This window comes from Coregonus lavaretus (genome assembly GCF_964263955.1).
Source record: "Coregonus lavaretus genome assembly, chromosome: 21".
Classification (NCBI taxonomy): domain Eukaryota; kingdom Metazoa; phylum Chordata; class Actinopteri; order Salmoniformes; family Salmonidae; genus Coregonus; species Coregonus lavaretus.
The window spans coordinates 9158942-9173458 of NC_140008.1; the positions used below are offsets into that span (position 1 = coordinate 9158942).

Consider the following 14517-nt stretch of genomic DNA (forward strand, 5'->3'; position numbering starts at 1 on the left):
AGTGGAGACAAATTTGACCCCAATAACTACCGTGGGATATGCGTCAACAGCAACCTTGGGAAAATCCTCTGCATTATCATTAACAGCAGACTAGTTCATTTCCTCAGTGAAAACAATGTACTGAGCAAATGTCAAATTGGCTTTTTACCAAATTACCATACGACAGACCACGTATTCACCCTGCATACCCTAATTGACAAACAAACAAACCAAAACAAAGGCAAAGTCTTCTCATGCTTTGTTGATTTCAAAAAAGCTTTTGACTCAATTTGGCATGAGGGTCTGCTATACAAATTGATGGAAAGTGGGGTTGGGGGAAAAACATACGACATTATAAAATCCATGTACACAAACAACAAGTGTGCGGTTAAAATTGGCAAAAAACACACACATTTCTTTCCACAGGGCCGTGGGGTGAGACAGGGATGCAGTTTAAGCCCCACCCTCTTCAACATATATATCAACGAATTGGCGAGGGCACTAGAACAGTCTGCAGCACCCGGCCTCACCCTACTAGAATCTGAAGTCAAATGTCTTCTGTTTGCTGACGATCTGGTGCTTCTGTCACCAACCAAGGAGGGCCTACAGCAGCACCTAGATCTTCTGCACAGATTCTGTCAGACCTGGGCCCTGACAGTAAATCTCAGTAAGACAAAAATAATGGTGTTCCAAAAAAGGTCCAGTTGCCAGGACCACAAATACAAATTCCATCTAGACACCATTGCCCTAGAGCACACAAAAAACGATACATACCTCGGCCTAAACATCAGCGCCACAGGTAACTTCCACAAAGCTGTGAACGATCTGAGAGACAAGGCAAGAAGGGCCTTCTATGCCATCAAAAGGAACATAAAATTTGACATACCAATTAGGATCTGGCTAAAAATACTTGAATCAGTTATAGAACCCATTGCCCTTTATGGTTCTGAGGTCTGGGGTCCGCTCACCAACCAAGAATTCACAAAATGGGACAAACACCAAATTGAGACTCTGCATGCAGAATTCTGCAAAAACATCCTCCGTGTACAACGTAAAACACCAAATAATGCATGCAGAGCAGAATTAGGCCAATACCCGCTAATTATCAAAATCCAGAAAAGAGCCGTTAAATTCTATAACCACTTAAAAGGAAGCGATTCCCAAACCTTCCATAACAAAGCCATCACCTACAGAGAGATGAACTTGGAGAAGAGTCCCCTAAGTAAGCTTGTCCTGGGGCTCTGTTCACAAACACAAACAGACCCCACACAGCCCCAGGACAACAACAACAACAACACAACTAGACCCAACCAAATCATGAGAAAACAAAAAGAGAATTACTTGACACATTGGAAAGAACAAACAAAAAAACAGAGCAAACTAGAATGCTATTTGGCCCTAAACAGAGAGTACACAGTGGCAGAATACCTGACCACTGTGACTGACCCAAACTTAAGGAAAGCTTTGACTATGTACAGACTCAGTGAGCATAGCCTTGCTATTGAGAAAGGCCGCCGTAGGCAGACCTGGCTCTCAAGAGAAGACAGGCTATGTGCACACTGCCCACAAAATGAGGTGGAAATAGAGCTGCACTTCCTAACCTCCTGCCAAATGTATGACCATATTAGAGACACATATTTCCCTCAGATTACAGCGATCCACAAAGAATTCGAAAACAAACCCAATTTTGATAAACTCCCTTATCTACTGGGTGAAAAACCACAGTGTGCCATCACAGCTGCAAGATTTGTGACCTGTTGCCACAAGAAAAGGGCAACCAGTGAAGAACAAACACCATTGTAAATACAACCCATATTTATGTTTATTTATTTTCCCATTTGTACTTTAACTATTTGCACATTGTTACAACACTGTATATATACATAATATGACATTTGAAATGTCTTTATTCATTTGAAACTTCTGAGTGTAATGTTTACTGTTAATATTTATTTCACTTTTGTTTACTATCTACTTCACTTGCTTTGGCAATGTTAACACACGTTTCCCATGCCAATAAAGCCCTTAAATTGAATTGAGAGAGAGAGAGAGAGAGAGAGAGAGAGAGAGAGAGAGAGAGAGAGAGAGAGAGAGAGAGAGAGAGAGAGAGAGAGAGAGAGAGAGAGAGAGAGAGGAGAGAGAGAGAGATGAGAGAGAGAGAGAGAGAGAGAGAGAGAGAGAGAGAGAGAGAGAGAGAGAGAGAGAGAGAGAGAGAGAGAGAGAGAGAGAGAGAAGAGAGAGAGAGAGAGAGAGAGAGAGAGAGAGAGAGAGAGAGAGAGAGAGAGAGAGGAGAGAGAGAGAGAGAGAGAGAGAGAGAGAGAGAGAGAGAGAGAGAGAGAGAGAGAGAGAGAGAGAGAGAGAGAGTGACTGAAGATCAGGGGTTGTCAAACATATGGTTTAAAAAAAAAAACTCAATATACTTAAAAAAAGACTAAAACCAAATGGGAAACTGTGTGGAAATGATAATGGAGCTACATTATACCGTCTGTTGACTGTGTCCAGCTCACTAATACATCACTGAAATTAAAGCTATGACCGAATGCAGACCCAGGGGCAAAATTAGTTTGACACCAGTGATCTATATCCTGTGGAACATCCTGTGGAACGAACTAACTATCATCACATCAAAATAGCTTTACTATTCGGCCACAATTCACATGCTCATATCTTCCTGAGAGATGAGAGAGAGCGGTAAGAGAGTAGACACACATGCACACACCCACCTACCAACCAGTTGTATGTGTGTGGTTTCAACAAAGCTTGTATTACTTTATCTGAACAGCTAAGTAGTTAAAGCAATGAGGTTGGTATTGAACTAGATGGTATCAAAGATAAGCCTTGGGTAAGTTTTTTCTTTGAGTCATCTATTAGTACTGTACATACAGTATGCAGAGTTAATGAGTTCTCTCTCTCTGTCTGTCTCTCTCTCCCTCTCTGTGTGTCTCTCTCTCCCTCTCTGGCTCTGTCTCTCTGTCTCTCTGTCTCTCTGTCTCTCTCTCTCTCTCTCTCTCTGTCTCTGTGTCTCTCTCTGTCTCTCTCTCTGTCTCTGTGTGTGTCTCTCTCTCTCTCTCTCCGTCTCTCTCTCCGTCTCTCTCTCTCTCTCTCCGTCTCTCTCTCTCTCTCTCTCTCTGTCTGTCTCTCTGCCTGTCTCTCTGTCTGTCTCTCTGTCTGTCTCTCTCTCTGTCTCTGTCTCTCTGTCTCTGTCTCTCGCTCTCAGTCTCTCTCGCTCTCGCTCTCTCTGTCTCTGTCTCTGTCGCTCTCTCGCTCTCTCGCGCTCTCTCTCTCTCTCTCTCTCTCTCTCTGTCTCTGTATCTCGCTCTCGCTCTCTCTCTCTCTCTCTCTCTGTCTCTCTCTCTCTCTCAGTCTCTCTCTCTCTCGCTCTCTCTCTCTCTCTCTCTCAACTCATTTGTGTTTCTCCCTGTCTATCTCTTTTTCTCTCCTTATCCTGACTTGTTTACTCATTCCTTCTCATCTAGTCATCAGATAATAAGTGAACTTTTTGATTATCTCATCTCAACTATTTAACTAAATATTCACTGGAAAAGAAGGTAACATGGTGGTCTGGTCAGACAGCAGTAGAAGTTGAGACTATGAGGGGAATATGTGCGAGTGCAGTTCAACTGGTTAAATGAGTGGTGTCTCTAGAGTGTGAACTCAAAGAGCATGGGTAATGAGGAGAGCAGACAGGAGACACAAACATCCCAGCCTTGCGTACCGTAAAACTTAAATTAATAGCCCAGGCGTTTATTTTCTTCAATTGCTGAACTTAACAGGTGCTTATTATTATTAGAGACAGGCTTCTATTTGAGCCAGGCGTCTATTTCCTTAATGCACACAGCTTTTACTCATTTGCATAGTTATTTGTTTAATTCCAGCATTCACTTACATCATTTTAATCAATTTCTTCATTTCCTGCACTAATGTGTTATCATTTACACACATTTCCTTGACAGAATAATTATTATCTTCTTTGACTGTGCATTTTTGGCAGTCCTTACTTTCGCCACTAGAGGGCAATTGGCTGATTTCTGGGGGTCTCTCCTCCCGATGTTGTTGACTTCTTGTGCTTGCAAGTTAGCTAGCAGCAGTTCTCAGCTGTTAGCAGCTTCTTATTGGCCATGCCATAATTTTTTCGAGTCATTACAGAATTATTTAATGTAACAAATCAAACATTAAACCTCGTAAACAACTCATGGTAACCTCGTAAACAATTCATTCAGACACAGCGTTTATTTGAAACAGGCGTTTATTTCCTAAATGTGTGCTGTTGCCCGCTATTAAAAGGGACAGGCGGCTATTTGAGATTTAGCGTTTAATTTAAGTTTTACGGTATGCTTCTTTCAAAGACTGCAGACCACTTTTTCTTGATTGCCATTGCTTGGAAAGGGCAAAACATGCTCTCTCATATTTCTACATAGGAGTGCGTCTGTGTGTGTGTGTGTGTGTGTGTGTGTGTGTGTGTGTGTGTGTGTGAGAGTGTGTGTGTGTTTTTCTAAGAACACAGTCACCATCAGATTCCACTGAACAATTGGAAGCAAGCTCCTGGAGGTCCTATAATGTTCACTCTCACTGCACAAACATGGGAGGCTCAGACACACACACACACAGACACAGACACAGACACAGACACAGACACAGACACACGTCTTGTGACACCACCGAGAGACCTGGGCAAGAATGAAGGGAGAAGAAAAACAAGTCTGTGTGTCCAAGTGGAGGGGGGGGGGCAGAATGCTCCATTCATTGTGTTCCTCTGGGAATGCCTCCCCTCCACCAAACACAAAGCACAGGCCTTCTTCTAGAGGAGAGAGCTGCTAGGAGAGGGATGAATGGACTGGCCTGCTCTCCCCCAGCCCTAAGAAAACATAGGGCCCCCTTCCCCAACTGCCCACCAGATACACACATACGCAGACACACACACAAGCGCATGCACACACACACGTGCACACGGTATTAATGGTCCTACTGTGTAAAGGGTGGGGTGGGGTGTGGTGGGGTGGGCGGTGGGGGCAGTAACGTGTGTGTGTGTGTGTGTGTGTGTGTGTGAGAGTGAGAGTGAGAGTGAGAGTGAGAGAGAGAGAGATATTCCTGTCCGTCTGCATTTTTCTGGGGCTAGATTAGATTAGCTTGGTAGGCAGAGCTACTGTTTGTATGCTTTCTGGGGCTAGATTAGATTAGCTTGGTAGGCAGAGCTACTGTTTGTATGCTTTCTGGGGCTAGATTAGATTAGCTTGGTAGGCAGAGCTACTGTTTGTATTGCTTTCCACCCACAGATTATCAGCAGCTTTTAAATCATAATACTCTAAACCAGTGTTTCCCAATCCTGGTCCCGAGGACCCAAAGGGCCGCACATTTTAGTTTTTGCCCTAGCACAAACACACTGTGTGCATTGCCAGCAACATTACACTGTAATTCTTGCCATTTTCCATAGTTGCTGAATTTGTGTCAACATTACAGTTGGCCCAACGGCTTTCCGAGCCATTGTGTCCAGTACTGGTTGCAGAGGTGGTATCTATTGGTCATTTGTGTGCACCATTAGGTCTTAACGTGGCTTTAGTGGACTAACAGCGCAGACTTCACCTCATGGCAGCAATTCTTATACTGACTATTGACAAGAGAGCGCACTTAATTTTACCTCTGATTGTTAAGGAGCGACGACATTAGCTACTGGGTAGAATGGACAAGGTCAGGTTTAAGGGCGGAAAGAGAAGAAAACTATTCTGAATGAGAAATAGAAAAATAGAAAATAGAAAATAGGAGGTGAAGAAAAAACATTTTGAAAAGATTGTGATGAGAGAAGAAAAATAAGCAACAAAAAAAATATCAAGATCAAGTATGGAGAACAACAAGAGATGAGAAAAAGCAACCGCGAAGGGGAGAGGAGGAGCAGATACATTTCTTCCAAGAGGAGGTGAAGAACAAGGGAGGGATGAGGAGTACAAAAAAAAGTGAGTGGAAATGAAAGCAAGAGGAGGTAGGGGAAGAACAGAGAGAGGACAGAATGAAGGGATGAAAAGGGGAGGTGTGTGGGTTTGCAGTCATTAATTAGGCTGGTTAACTTGACCCGGCATCTGTGGTTTGGGCCTGCCTTTGTGGCCCTGAAGGAAATGTGTGCGTGCGTGTGGCGTGTGTGTGTGTGTGTGTGTGTGGCGCGTGTAGCGCGTGTGTGTTTGTGTGTGTGTGTGTGTGTGTGTGTGTGTGTGTTTGTGTGTGTGTGTGTGTGTGTGTGTGTGTGTGTGTGTCTGTGTGTGTGTGTGTGTGTGTGTGTGTAACCGTATCTTTCACCAGGAGGCTCTCGGAAGCTTTCCTTTAACCCTTGGAAGTTCCCTACTGTTTCTACAGAACATTTAAAACCACATGAGAGGAAACCGGTGTCACTTTGAACTGGGCACTCCCTCACAATAAAACACAAGACTGACAAACACTCATTACACCCAGAGAAAGGAAAACAACAACTTCTATTAAAGTGGTTGTACTTTTGCATTCATAAAAAGGGAAAAGTTAGGTAATTTCCATTCATCCAAATTGCTATGAATGAAATGCCTCTAATCATCTTTATTCTGTTTAATAATTTACTTCTGGGAAGTATAGATCTGAACGGCGGTACAGAATTTAACACAGGATCATGTTGATGTCATCTGGATGAAACCGCTGTGAAACACTGGCCCCGAGGTACAGTACAGTCCAAGGCTGCGTCCCAAATGGAACCCTATTCCCTATGTAGTGCACTACTCTTTTTCTCTCTCCAAAGTAGTACCAAATGTAGGTGATAGGGTGCGATTTGGGACACAGCCCAGGGTATGAACCCCAAACAGTAGCCCTTGGTCAGTCCCTTAGAGCATTGGGCCCAGTAGCCTAGAATAAGCAGGTCTGGAGGTGATAAGTAGAAGCTGACTGTCTGTTCTTGTGTAGCTGCGCTGCCAGTGTGTTTAACCCTTTACACTGGTGGAAATTGGCCTAAATGGATTAGCATTTTATATTTATTGTACTTTTCACAGCATTTGTCAATAACGAAATCTGAAAATATTATGGATACATTCAGTAACATAATATGAATATTTATTGAAATTTTGAAGTAGGTGCAAGATAAGAAAAAACGATTAGAAGGGTTTGAGTGAGAGGTCTAACTGGTGTCTCCAAGTGGCCACACACCTCGCACAACATCTAATATCGAAGTCATTTCAATGCACTTTTATGACTCAAGGAAAGAGCCTTCAACTATAAGGTGCTTTTTTGAGTTCTCCTAGCTGTGCCGTTGAGGAACTGAAGCGAGTACAAAATACAAGTCTTTTGTTTGGAACACAGACCTGAGTCCATTCAAGTGTGTGTTACGCAGCTAATTTCCTTCACAATTAGACAAACATTATGTTCAGGACAACCCAGAGTATAACACATGTCATCTTGTAACTGTGGCTCAAACATAGCGATCATAAACGTTGATACTGTAAATGACATGAGTTTTCAAATATGGAAATGTCAAGTGCACATTTGGACTCATGGGTGTCTGGTTTGCTTATATGACATCAAAGCGGCATTTATTATAATCCTCAACGTCTCATCCTTCAGAACACATAGACTTCTGTTGATTTACAGCATGTCCCCTCACTCAGACAACAAAAACATTGCAAAAGTTGCCCATTTAGCGGCAGGGATGGGGGAAACTTCTTGTCGCGCGTGGTGCTCAAGTTCAGAACGGCTGTCAGTCAAAACTCATACAGCACTGTGAAGCGCAGAGCCTGAGCTCTGACGTCATGTATAGCATGTTACTGTACAGCCACTGCGTTCCAATTTAGGAACTTATCAGTGCCCAAATCGGCCATGTTCAACCCGTTTAGGGGATGACAGGGGCTACGAGTAAAAGAAGGGCTACGTCCAAAACACTTTCAACACAGCAGAAACAGCACAGTAGCCAGGCTCTGCAGTGAATCCATATTTCAAGGCCATCATAAAGAAAGGAGGACCAAGCCACTCTTCATATAATTAATTAAAATGCCTTTATTTGTATGGCATGTTCAATGGAAACAAAGTTTAAAAACAGCGTTTCGGCTGCATGTTACTCAGGGAGTACAAAGATGTGATAATACAAGGCATTGTAGTCAACGGCTGGACCTCAGATTATAATATATAGGCTACTCCTACTCCTATTATCAGAATACTGTTCTAATAATTATGGATTTTATATAGTGCTTTTCATGGATCTAATATGCTGTTACTCATTAACTAAGTATGGGCCGTTGCTTGTATAAAATGCATTGTGTTAGAGTCAATAAATGTAACTTACCCTATACTCGTTATCTCATACTAAACTACACTACTACAGTCACTATTGTTAGAAACTGGTAATAATAATAATAATAATAATAATAATAATAATAATAATAATAATAATAATAATAATAATAGTAATAGATTATTCCTAAGCACTGTTCAAGACACCCAAGTTTTAAGTTTTAATGTCACATACACGAGTACAGTGTAATGCCTTTCTTACAAGCTCTAAACCCAACAATGCAGTAATCAATATCAATGTAATACTAAAAATAACAAGGTAGAACAAAAACCAGAGAAATAAAAATAAGAAATAAGAAGAACATTAGAAGTAAGTAAGCTATATACAGGGTCAGTTCCAGGGTCAGTTCCAGGGTCAGTTCCAATACCATAGTTACAATGTGCAGGGATACTGGAGTGATAGAGGTAGATATGTATAGGGGTAAGGTGACTAGGCATCAGGATATTTGATCAACAGAGTAGCAGCAGCGTATATGATGATTGTATGTGAGTGTGTGTGCGTTTGTGTATAGAGTCAGTATAAATGTGTGTGCATGTTATTTAAAAATATATATACAGTGCTATGAAAAAGTATTTGCCCTCTTTCTAATTTTCTCTACTTTTGCATATTTGTGATACTGAATGTTATTAGATCTTCAACCAAAACCTAATATTAGATAAAGGGAACATAAGTGAACAAATAACACAACAATTACATATATATTTCATTTATTTCATAAACAAAGTTAAGCAACACCCAATTCCCCTGTGTGAAAAAGTAATTGCCCCCTTACACTCAATAACTGGTTGTGCCACCTTTAGCTGCAATGACTCCAACCAAATGCTTCCTGTAGTTGTTGATCAGTCTCTCACGTCGCTGTGGAGGAACTTTGGCCCACTCTTCCATGCAGAACTGCTTTAACTCAGTGATGTGTGGGTTTTCAAGCATGAACTGCTCGTTTCAAGTCCTGCCACAACATCTCAATTGGGATTAGGTCTGGACTTTGACTAGGCCATTCCAAAACTTCCAATTTGTTGCTTTTTAGCAATTTTCATGTAGACTTGATTGTGTGTTTTGGATCATTGTCTTGCTGCATGACCCAGCTGCGCTTCAGCTTCAGCTAACAGACGGTGGTCTGACATTCTCCTGTAAAATTCTCTGATACAGAGCAGAATTCATGGTTCCTTCTATTAAGGCAAGTCGTCCAGGTCCTGAGGCAGCAAGTCAAAGTCCAGACCTAATCCCAATTGAGATGTTGTGGCAGGACTTGAAACGAGCAGTTCATGCTTGAAAACCCACACGTCACTGAGTTAAAGCAGTTCTGCATGGAAGAGTGGGCCAAAATTCCTCCACAGCGACGTGAGAGACTGATCAACAACTACAGGAAGCATTTGGTTGGAGTCATTGCAGCTAAAGGTGGCACAACCAGTTATTGAGTGTAAGGGGGCAATTACTTTTTTACACAGGGGAATTGGGTGTTGCATAACTTTGTTTATGAAATAAATGAAATAAATATGTAATTGTTGTGTTATTTGTTCACTTATGTTCCCTTTATCTAATATTAGGTTTTGGTTGAAGATCTGATAACATTCAGTATCACAAATATGCAAAAGTGGAGAAAATTAGAAAGGGGGAAAATACTTTTTCATAGCACTGTATATATTTAACCTTTATTTAACTAGGCTAGTCAGTTAAGAACAAATTCTTATTTATAATGACGGCCTACCCCGGACAACGTTGGGCCAATTGTGCGCCGCCCTATGGGACTCCCAATCATGGCCGGATTGTGATACAGCCTGGAATCGAACCAGGGTCTGTAGAGACGCCTCGAGCACTGAGATGCAGTGCCTTAGACCGCTGCGCCACACACATGTTATGTGTGTGTGAGCAACTTAAGTGTGTGTTGGAGTGTTAGAGTGTGTGTGTGTGTGTGGGTTGGAGTGTCAGTGTGTGTGTGTGTGTGTGTGTGTGTTCGAGTGTCAGTGTGTGTGTGTGTGTCAGTGTGTGTGTGTGTGTTGGAGTGTCAGTGTGTGTGTGTGTGTGTGTGTGTGTGTGTGTGTGTGTGTGTGTGTGTGTGTGTGTGTGTGTGTGTGTGTGTGTGTGTGTGTGTGTGTGTGCGTGTGTGTGTAGAGTCTTGTGTGTGTGCATACTGTAGATGTGTTTTTCCTCTAAAATACAAGGAAGGTCAACTCAGATAGTCAGTGTAGACATTTAGTTAGCTATTTAGCAGTCTTATGGCTTGAGGACAGAAGCTGTTCAGGAGCCTGTGGGTGTCAGACTTGAGGGCGGTGCTGTTGCCATACCAAGCGGTGATGCAGCCAGTCAAGATGCTCTCAATGGTACAGCTGTAGAACTGTTTGAGGATTTGAGGGCCCATGCCTCCTGAGTGTGAAGAGGCGTTGTCGCGCCTTCTTCACAACTGCATGCATGTGTGTGGATCATTTTAAGTCCTTAGTGATTTGGACACAGAGGAACTTGAAGCTCTCGACCCGCTCCACTGCAGCCCCGTCGATGTGGATGGGGGCGTGCTCTCCCCCCCCCATTTCCTGTAGTCCACGATCTGCTCCTTTGTCTCCCTGTAGGCTGTCTCATTGTCGTCAGTGATCAGGCCTACCACCGTCGTGTCATCAGCAAACTTGATGATGGTGTAAGAGACGTGCGTGGCCACGCAGTCGTGGGTGAACATGAATACAGGAGGGGACTACGCACACACCCCTGTTGGGCTCCCATGTTGAGGGTCAGTGTGGCGGAGGTGATGTTGCCTACAATTCCCACCTGGGGTTGGCCTGTCAGGAAGTCCAGGATCCAGTTACATAGGGAGGTGTTCAGTCCCAGGGTCCTAAGCTTGGTGACAAACTTAGAGGGGCAATGAAGTTGAACGCTAAGCTGTAGTCAATGAACAGCATTCTCACATAGGTATTCTTCTTATCTAGGTGGGTGAGGGCAGTGTTGAGTGCAATTGAGATTGCGTCATCTATGGATCTGTTGGGGCGGTATGCAAATTGGAGTGGATCTAGGGTGTCTGGGATGATGGAGTTGATGTGTGCTCAAGATCATTATTCAATGCAATCAAAGTTTACTTAGCTCTTTCAAATGACTTAGCATGTTTAAGAGCATTAACAATGCAATGAGAGGCACTGTATGACACACCTGGTTTCAAATACTATTTGAAATTATTTCAAAAACGTAATCTGTGCTCGATTGAGCTTGCCTGTAACAACGGAGAAAATAGAAAAGTCTGAAAAGTGTAAAAGCCTGCCCACCTGACACTCCAGGGAGGCTAAAGGAAAACGCTCAAAGTACTTGAAAGATTTCAAATAGTATTTGAACCCATGTCTGCTGTATGTGTGTGTGTTATGTTTTCACTTCTTAACAGCTGCAGACGGGCCAACACCAAACTTCTCTCAACAACACTGAAACACCCCGTAGCCTAAGGACAAAGTGAGGCCGTAGAGAGTAGTAGTTTTACTGTCAGACAGACAGATAGACACACACACACACACACACACTCCGCTGAGGCCCGGTCTTAATGAACTCAGATCTGTGTTTTATTAAAAGCAGAGTGGGGCATTGTAAAAGAAAGCCTTGTTAAAAGCAGAACACCTCCAGAGCTCCAGAGAACAAGGGGCCTTTGCTCACTGCCTTCCCCAGCCACAGTGAGCCTTTTTGGGGGTGTGGGAGAGGAATAAGCTCCCGTGTGGCTCACTCTCTGGCTCAGTGTCTTTGCAACCAGTCAGCACCAGTGGTGAAGACGGGTCATATGGAAAAGTTAGAGAGAGAGGGAGAACGAAAGAAAACTCTGCAAAAGTTTACAATAGAATGAACGAGAATGAAAGAGAAAAGCGGTGAATATTCGTAGGTGAGAGAGTGAAAGTGGAGTGGCGGGGTGGGGGGTGGGGGGGGGGGGGGAGTAGCAAGTACTGTAGCTAGAGAAAAATGTATGATTGAGCGAACTAGAGGAGTAAAGGTGTGGAGAAAGGAAGGAAACGGTGTAAAATAAACAGAAGAGGTAATAGAGAGAACCCCAGGGATACGATAGTGTATTGATCAAGACATGATCAATGACCCAGCAAATGTGTGTGTGTGCATTCCTGATCACTGACAACGATGAGACAGACTATAGGGAAGAGATCAGTGACCTGGCAGCGTGGTGCCATGACAACAACATCTCCCTCAACATCAGCAAGACAAAGGAGCTGATCATGGACAACAGGAAACAGAGGGCCGAGCACGCCCCCATCCACATCGACGGGGGGCTATAGTGGAGCGGGTCGAGAGCTTCAAGTTCTTCGGTGTCCACATCGCTAAGGAATAAACACAGAGCGTGTCCGCCCTGAGATTGGAAGGTTGTGAGTTCCATCCCTATCCGAGACATACCAAAAACTGTAAAAAAGGGACCTGGCACTCAGCATTACGGAGATAGAGCGGAGGTAAGGCCCTGTGATAGACTAGCGTCCTGTCTAGGGGGTGTACTTGTACATTTTACATTTTAGTCATTTAGCAGACGCTCTTATCCAGAGCAACTTACAGTTAGTGAGTGCATAATTTTTTTTTTTTCATACTGATCCCCCGAGGGAATCGAACCCACAACCCTGGCGTTGCAAGCGCCATGCTCTACCAACTGAGCTACACGGGACTACATCAAGCTGCCTCACGCTACAGAAACAGGAGATAGGCTCCTTCCTTATGAGCCATTCCGGCTCGCACAAGGCAAGGCTACTTACTTACACACACCAACACAGTCGTGACGAAGGCACGACAACGCCTCTTCCCCCTCAGGAGGCTGAAAAGATTTGGCATGGGCCCTCTGACCCTCAAAAAGTTATACAGCTGCACCATTGAGAGCATCTTGACTGGCTGTATCACCACTTGGTATGGCAACTGCTTGGCATCTGACCCCAAGGCGCTACAGAGGGTAGTGCATAAGGCCCAGTACATCACTGGGGCTGAGTTCCCTGCCATCCAGGACCTCTATACAAGGGGGTGTCAGAGGAAGGCCCTAAAAATTGTCAAAGACTCCAGCCACCAAAGTCATAGACTGTTCTCTCTGCTACTGCACGGCAAGTGGTACCGATGCACCAAGTCTGGAACCAACAGGACCCTGAAACACTTCTACCCCAAGCCATAAGACTGCTAAATAGCTAACCAAATAGCTACCCGGACTATCTGCATTGTCCCCTTTTGCACTAACTCTTTTGACTCATCACATATGCTGCTGCTACTGCTTATTATCTATTCCATTGCCTAGTCACTTTACCCCTACCTATATGTACATATCTACCTCAATTCCCTCGTACCCCCTCACATTGACTCAGTACACGTACCCCGTGTATATAGCCAAGTTATCGTTACTCATTGTGTATTTATTCCTCCTGTTATTATCTTTCTATTATATAAAAAAAAATGTCTCTCTGCATTGTTGGGAAGTCCCATAAGTAAGCGTTTCACTGTTAGTCTACACCTGCTGTTTAAGAAGCATGTGATAAATACAATTTGATTTGATTGATGCACGTGTGTGTGTGCATGTGTGTGTGTGCATGTGTGTGTGTGTGTGTGTGCTTGCATGCATGCATGCATACGTATGTGTAAGTGTGTGTGTGCATGCGCACGTGTGTGTGTATGAACACATTACTAAGATAAGAGAGATTGAATAGGTACAGTAAGCAGTCAGCACTGACCTGTATCTGCTGGAGAACGTTAGTCAGCACTGACCTGTATCTGCTGGAGAACGTTAGTCAGCACTGACCTGTATCTGCTGGAGAACGTTAGTCAGCACTGACCTGTATCTGCTGGAGAACGTTAGTCAGCACTGACCTGTATCTGCTGGAGAACGTTAGTCAGCACTGACCTGTATCTGCTGGAGAACGTTAGTCAGCACTGACCTGTATCTGCTGGAGAACGTTAGTCAGCACTGACCTGTATCTGCTGGAGAACGTTAGTCAGCACTGACCTGTATCTGCTGGAGAACGTTAGTCAGCACTGACCTGTATCTGCTGCTGGAGAATGTTGATCTTGTGCTGCTGCTGCATGAGCTGCTGCTGTTGCCTCGCAATCTGAGAAGGAAGGAGTGAGACAAGAATGAGACATGAAGGAGAAAAGGAGATGTGAGATGTTGGGGAGGCAAAGACAAACCACAGAACAGAAGGAATACCTTCAAACATCCTTTAAAGTTTGAGTTTTGAGTTTGAACATAGCAAGCTAAGGATACAAGATCGACAGAACAGAATGAGACAAGAACAAGACATGATAAAATAAGAGGACGACCAAAG

At 43.6% G+C, this 14517-nt stretch overlaps 1 protein-coding gene across 1 annotated transcript in view; it reads right to left on the reverse strand.

Annotated features, from left to right (window-relative positions):
* The window catches only part of LOC311148474 (transcription factor SOX-6-like), a 145288-nt gene that overhangs the window by 54612 nt on the left and 76159 nt on the right, over positions 1-14517 (reverse strand). Inside the window, exon 7 of the mRNA XM_084185450.1 lies at positions 14233-14301. Within this exon, the coding sequence (XP_084041576.1) occupies positions 14233-14301 (69 nt within the window). The remainder of the gene's footprint in view (positions 1-14232; positions 14302-14517) is intronic.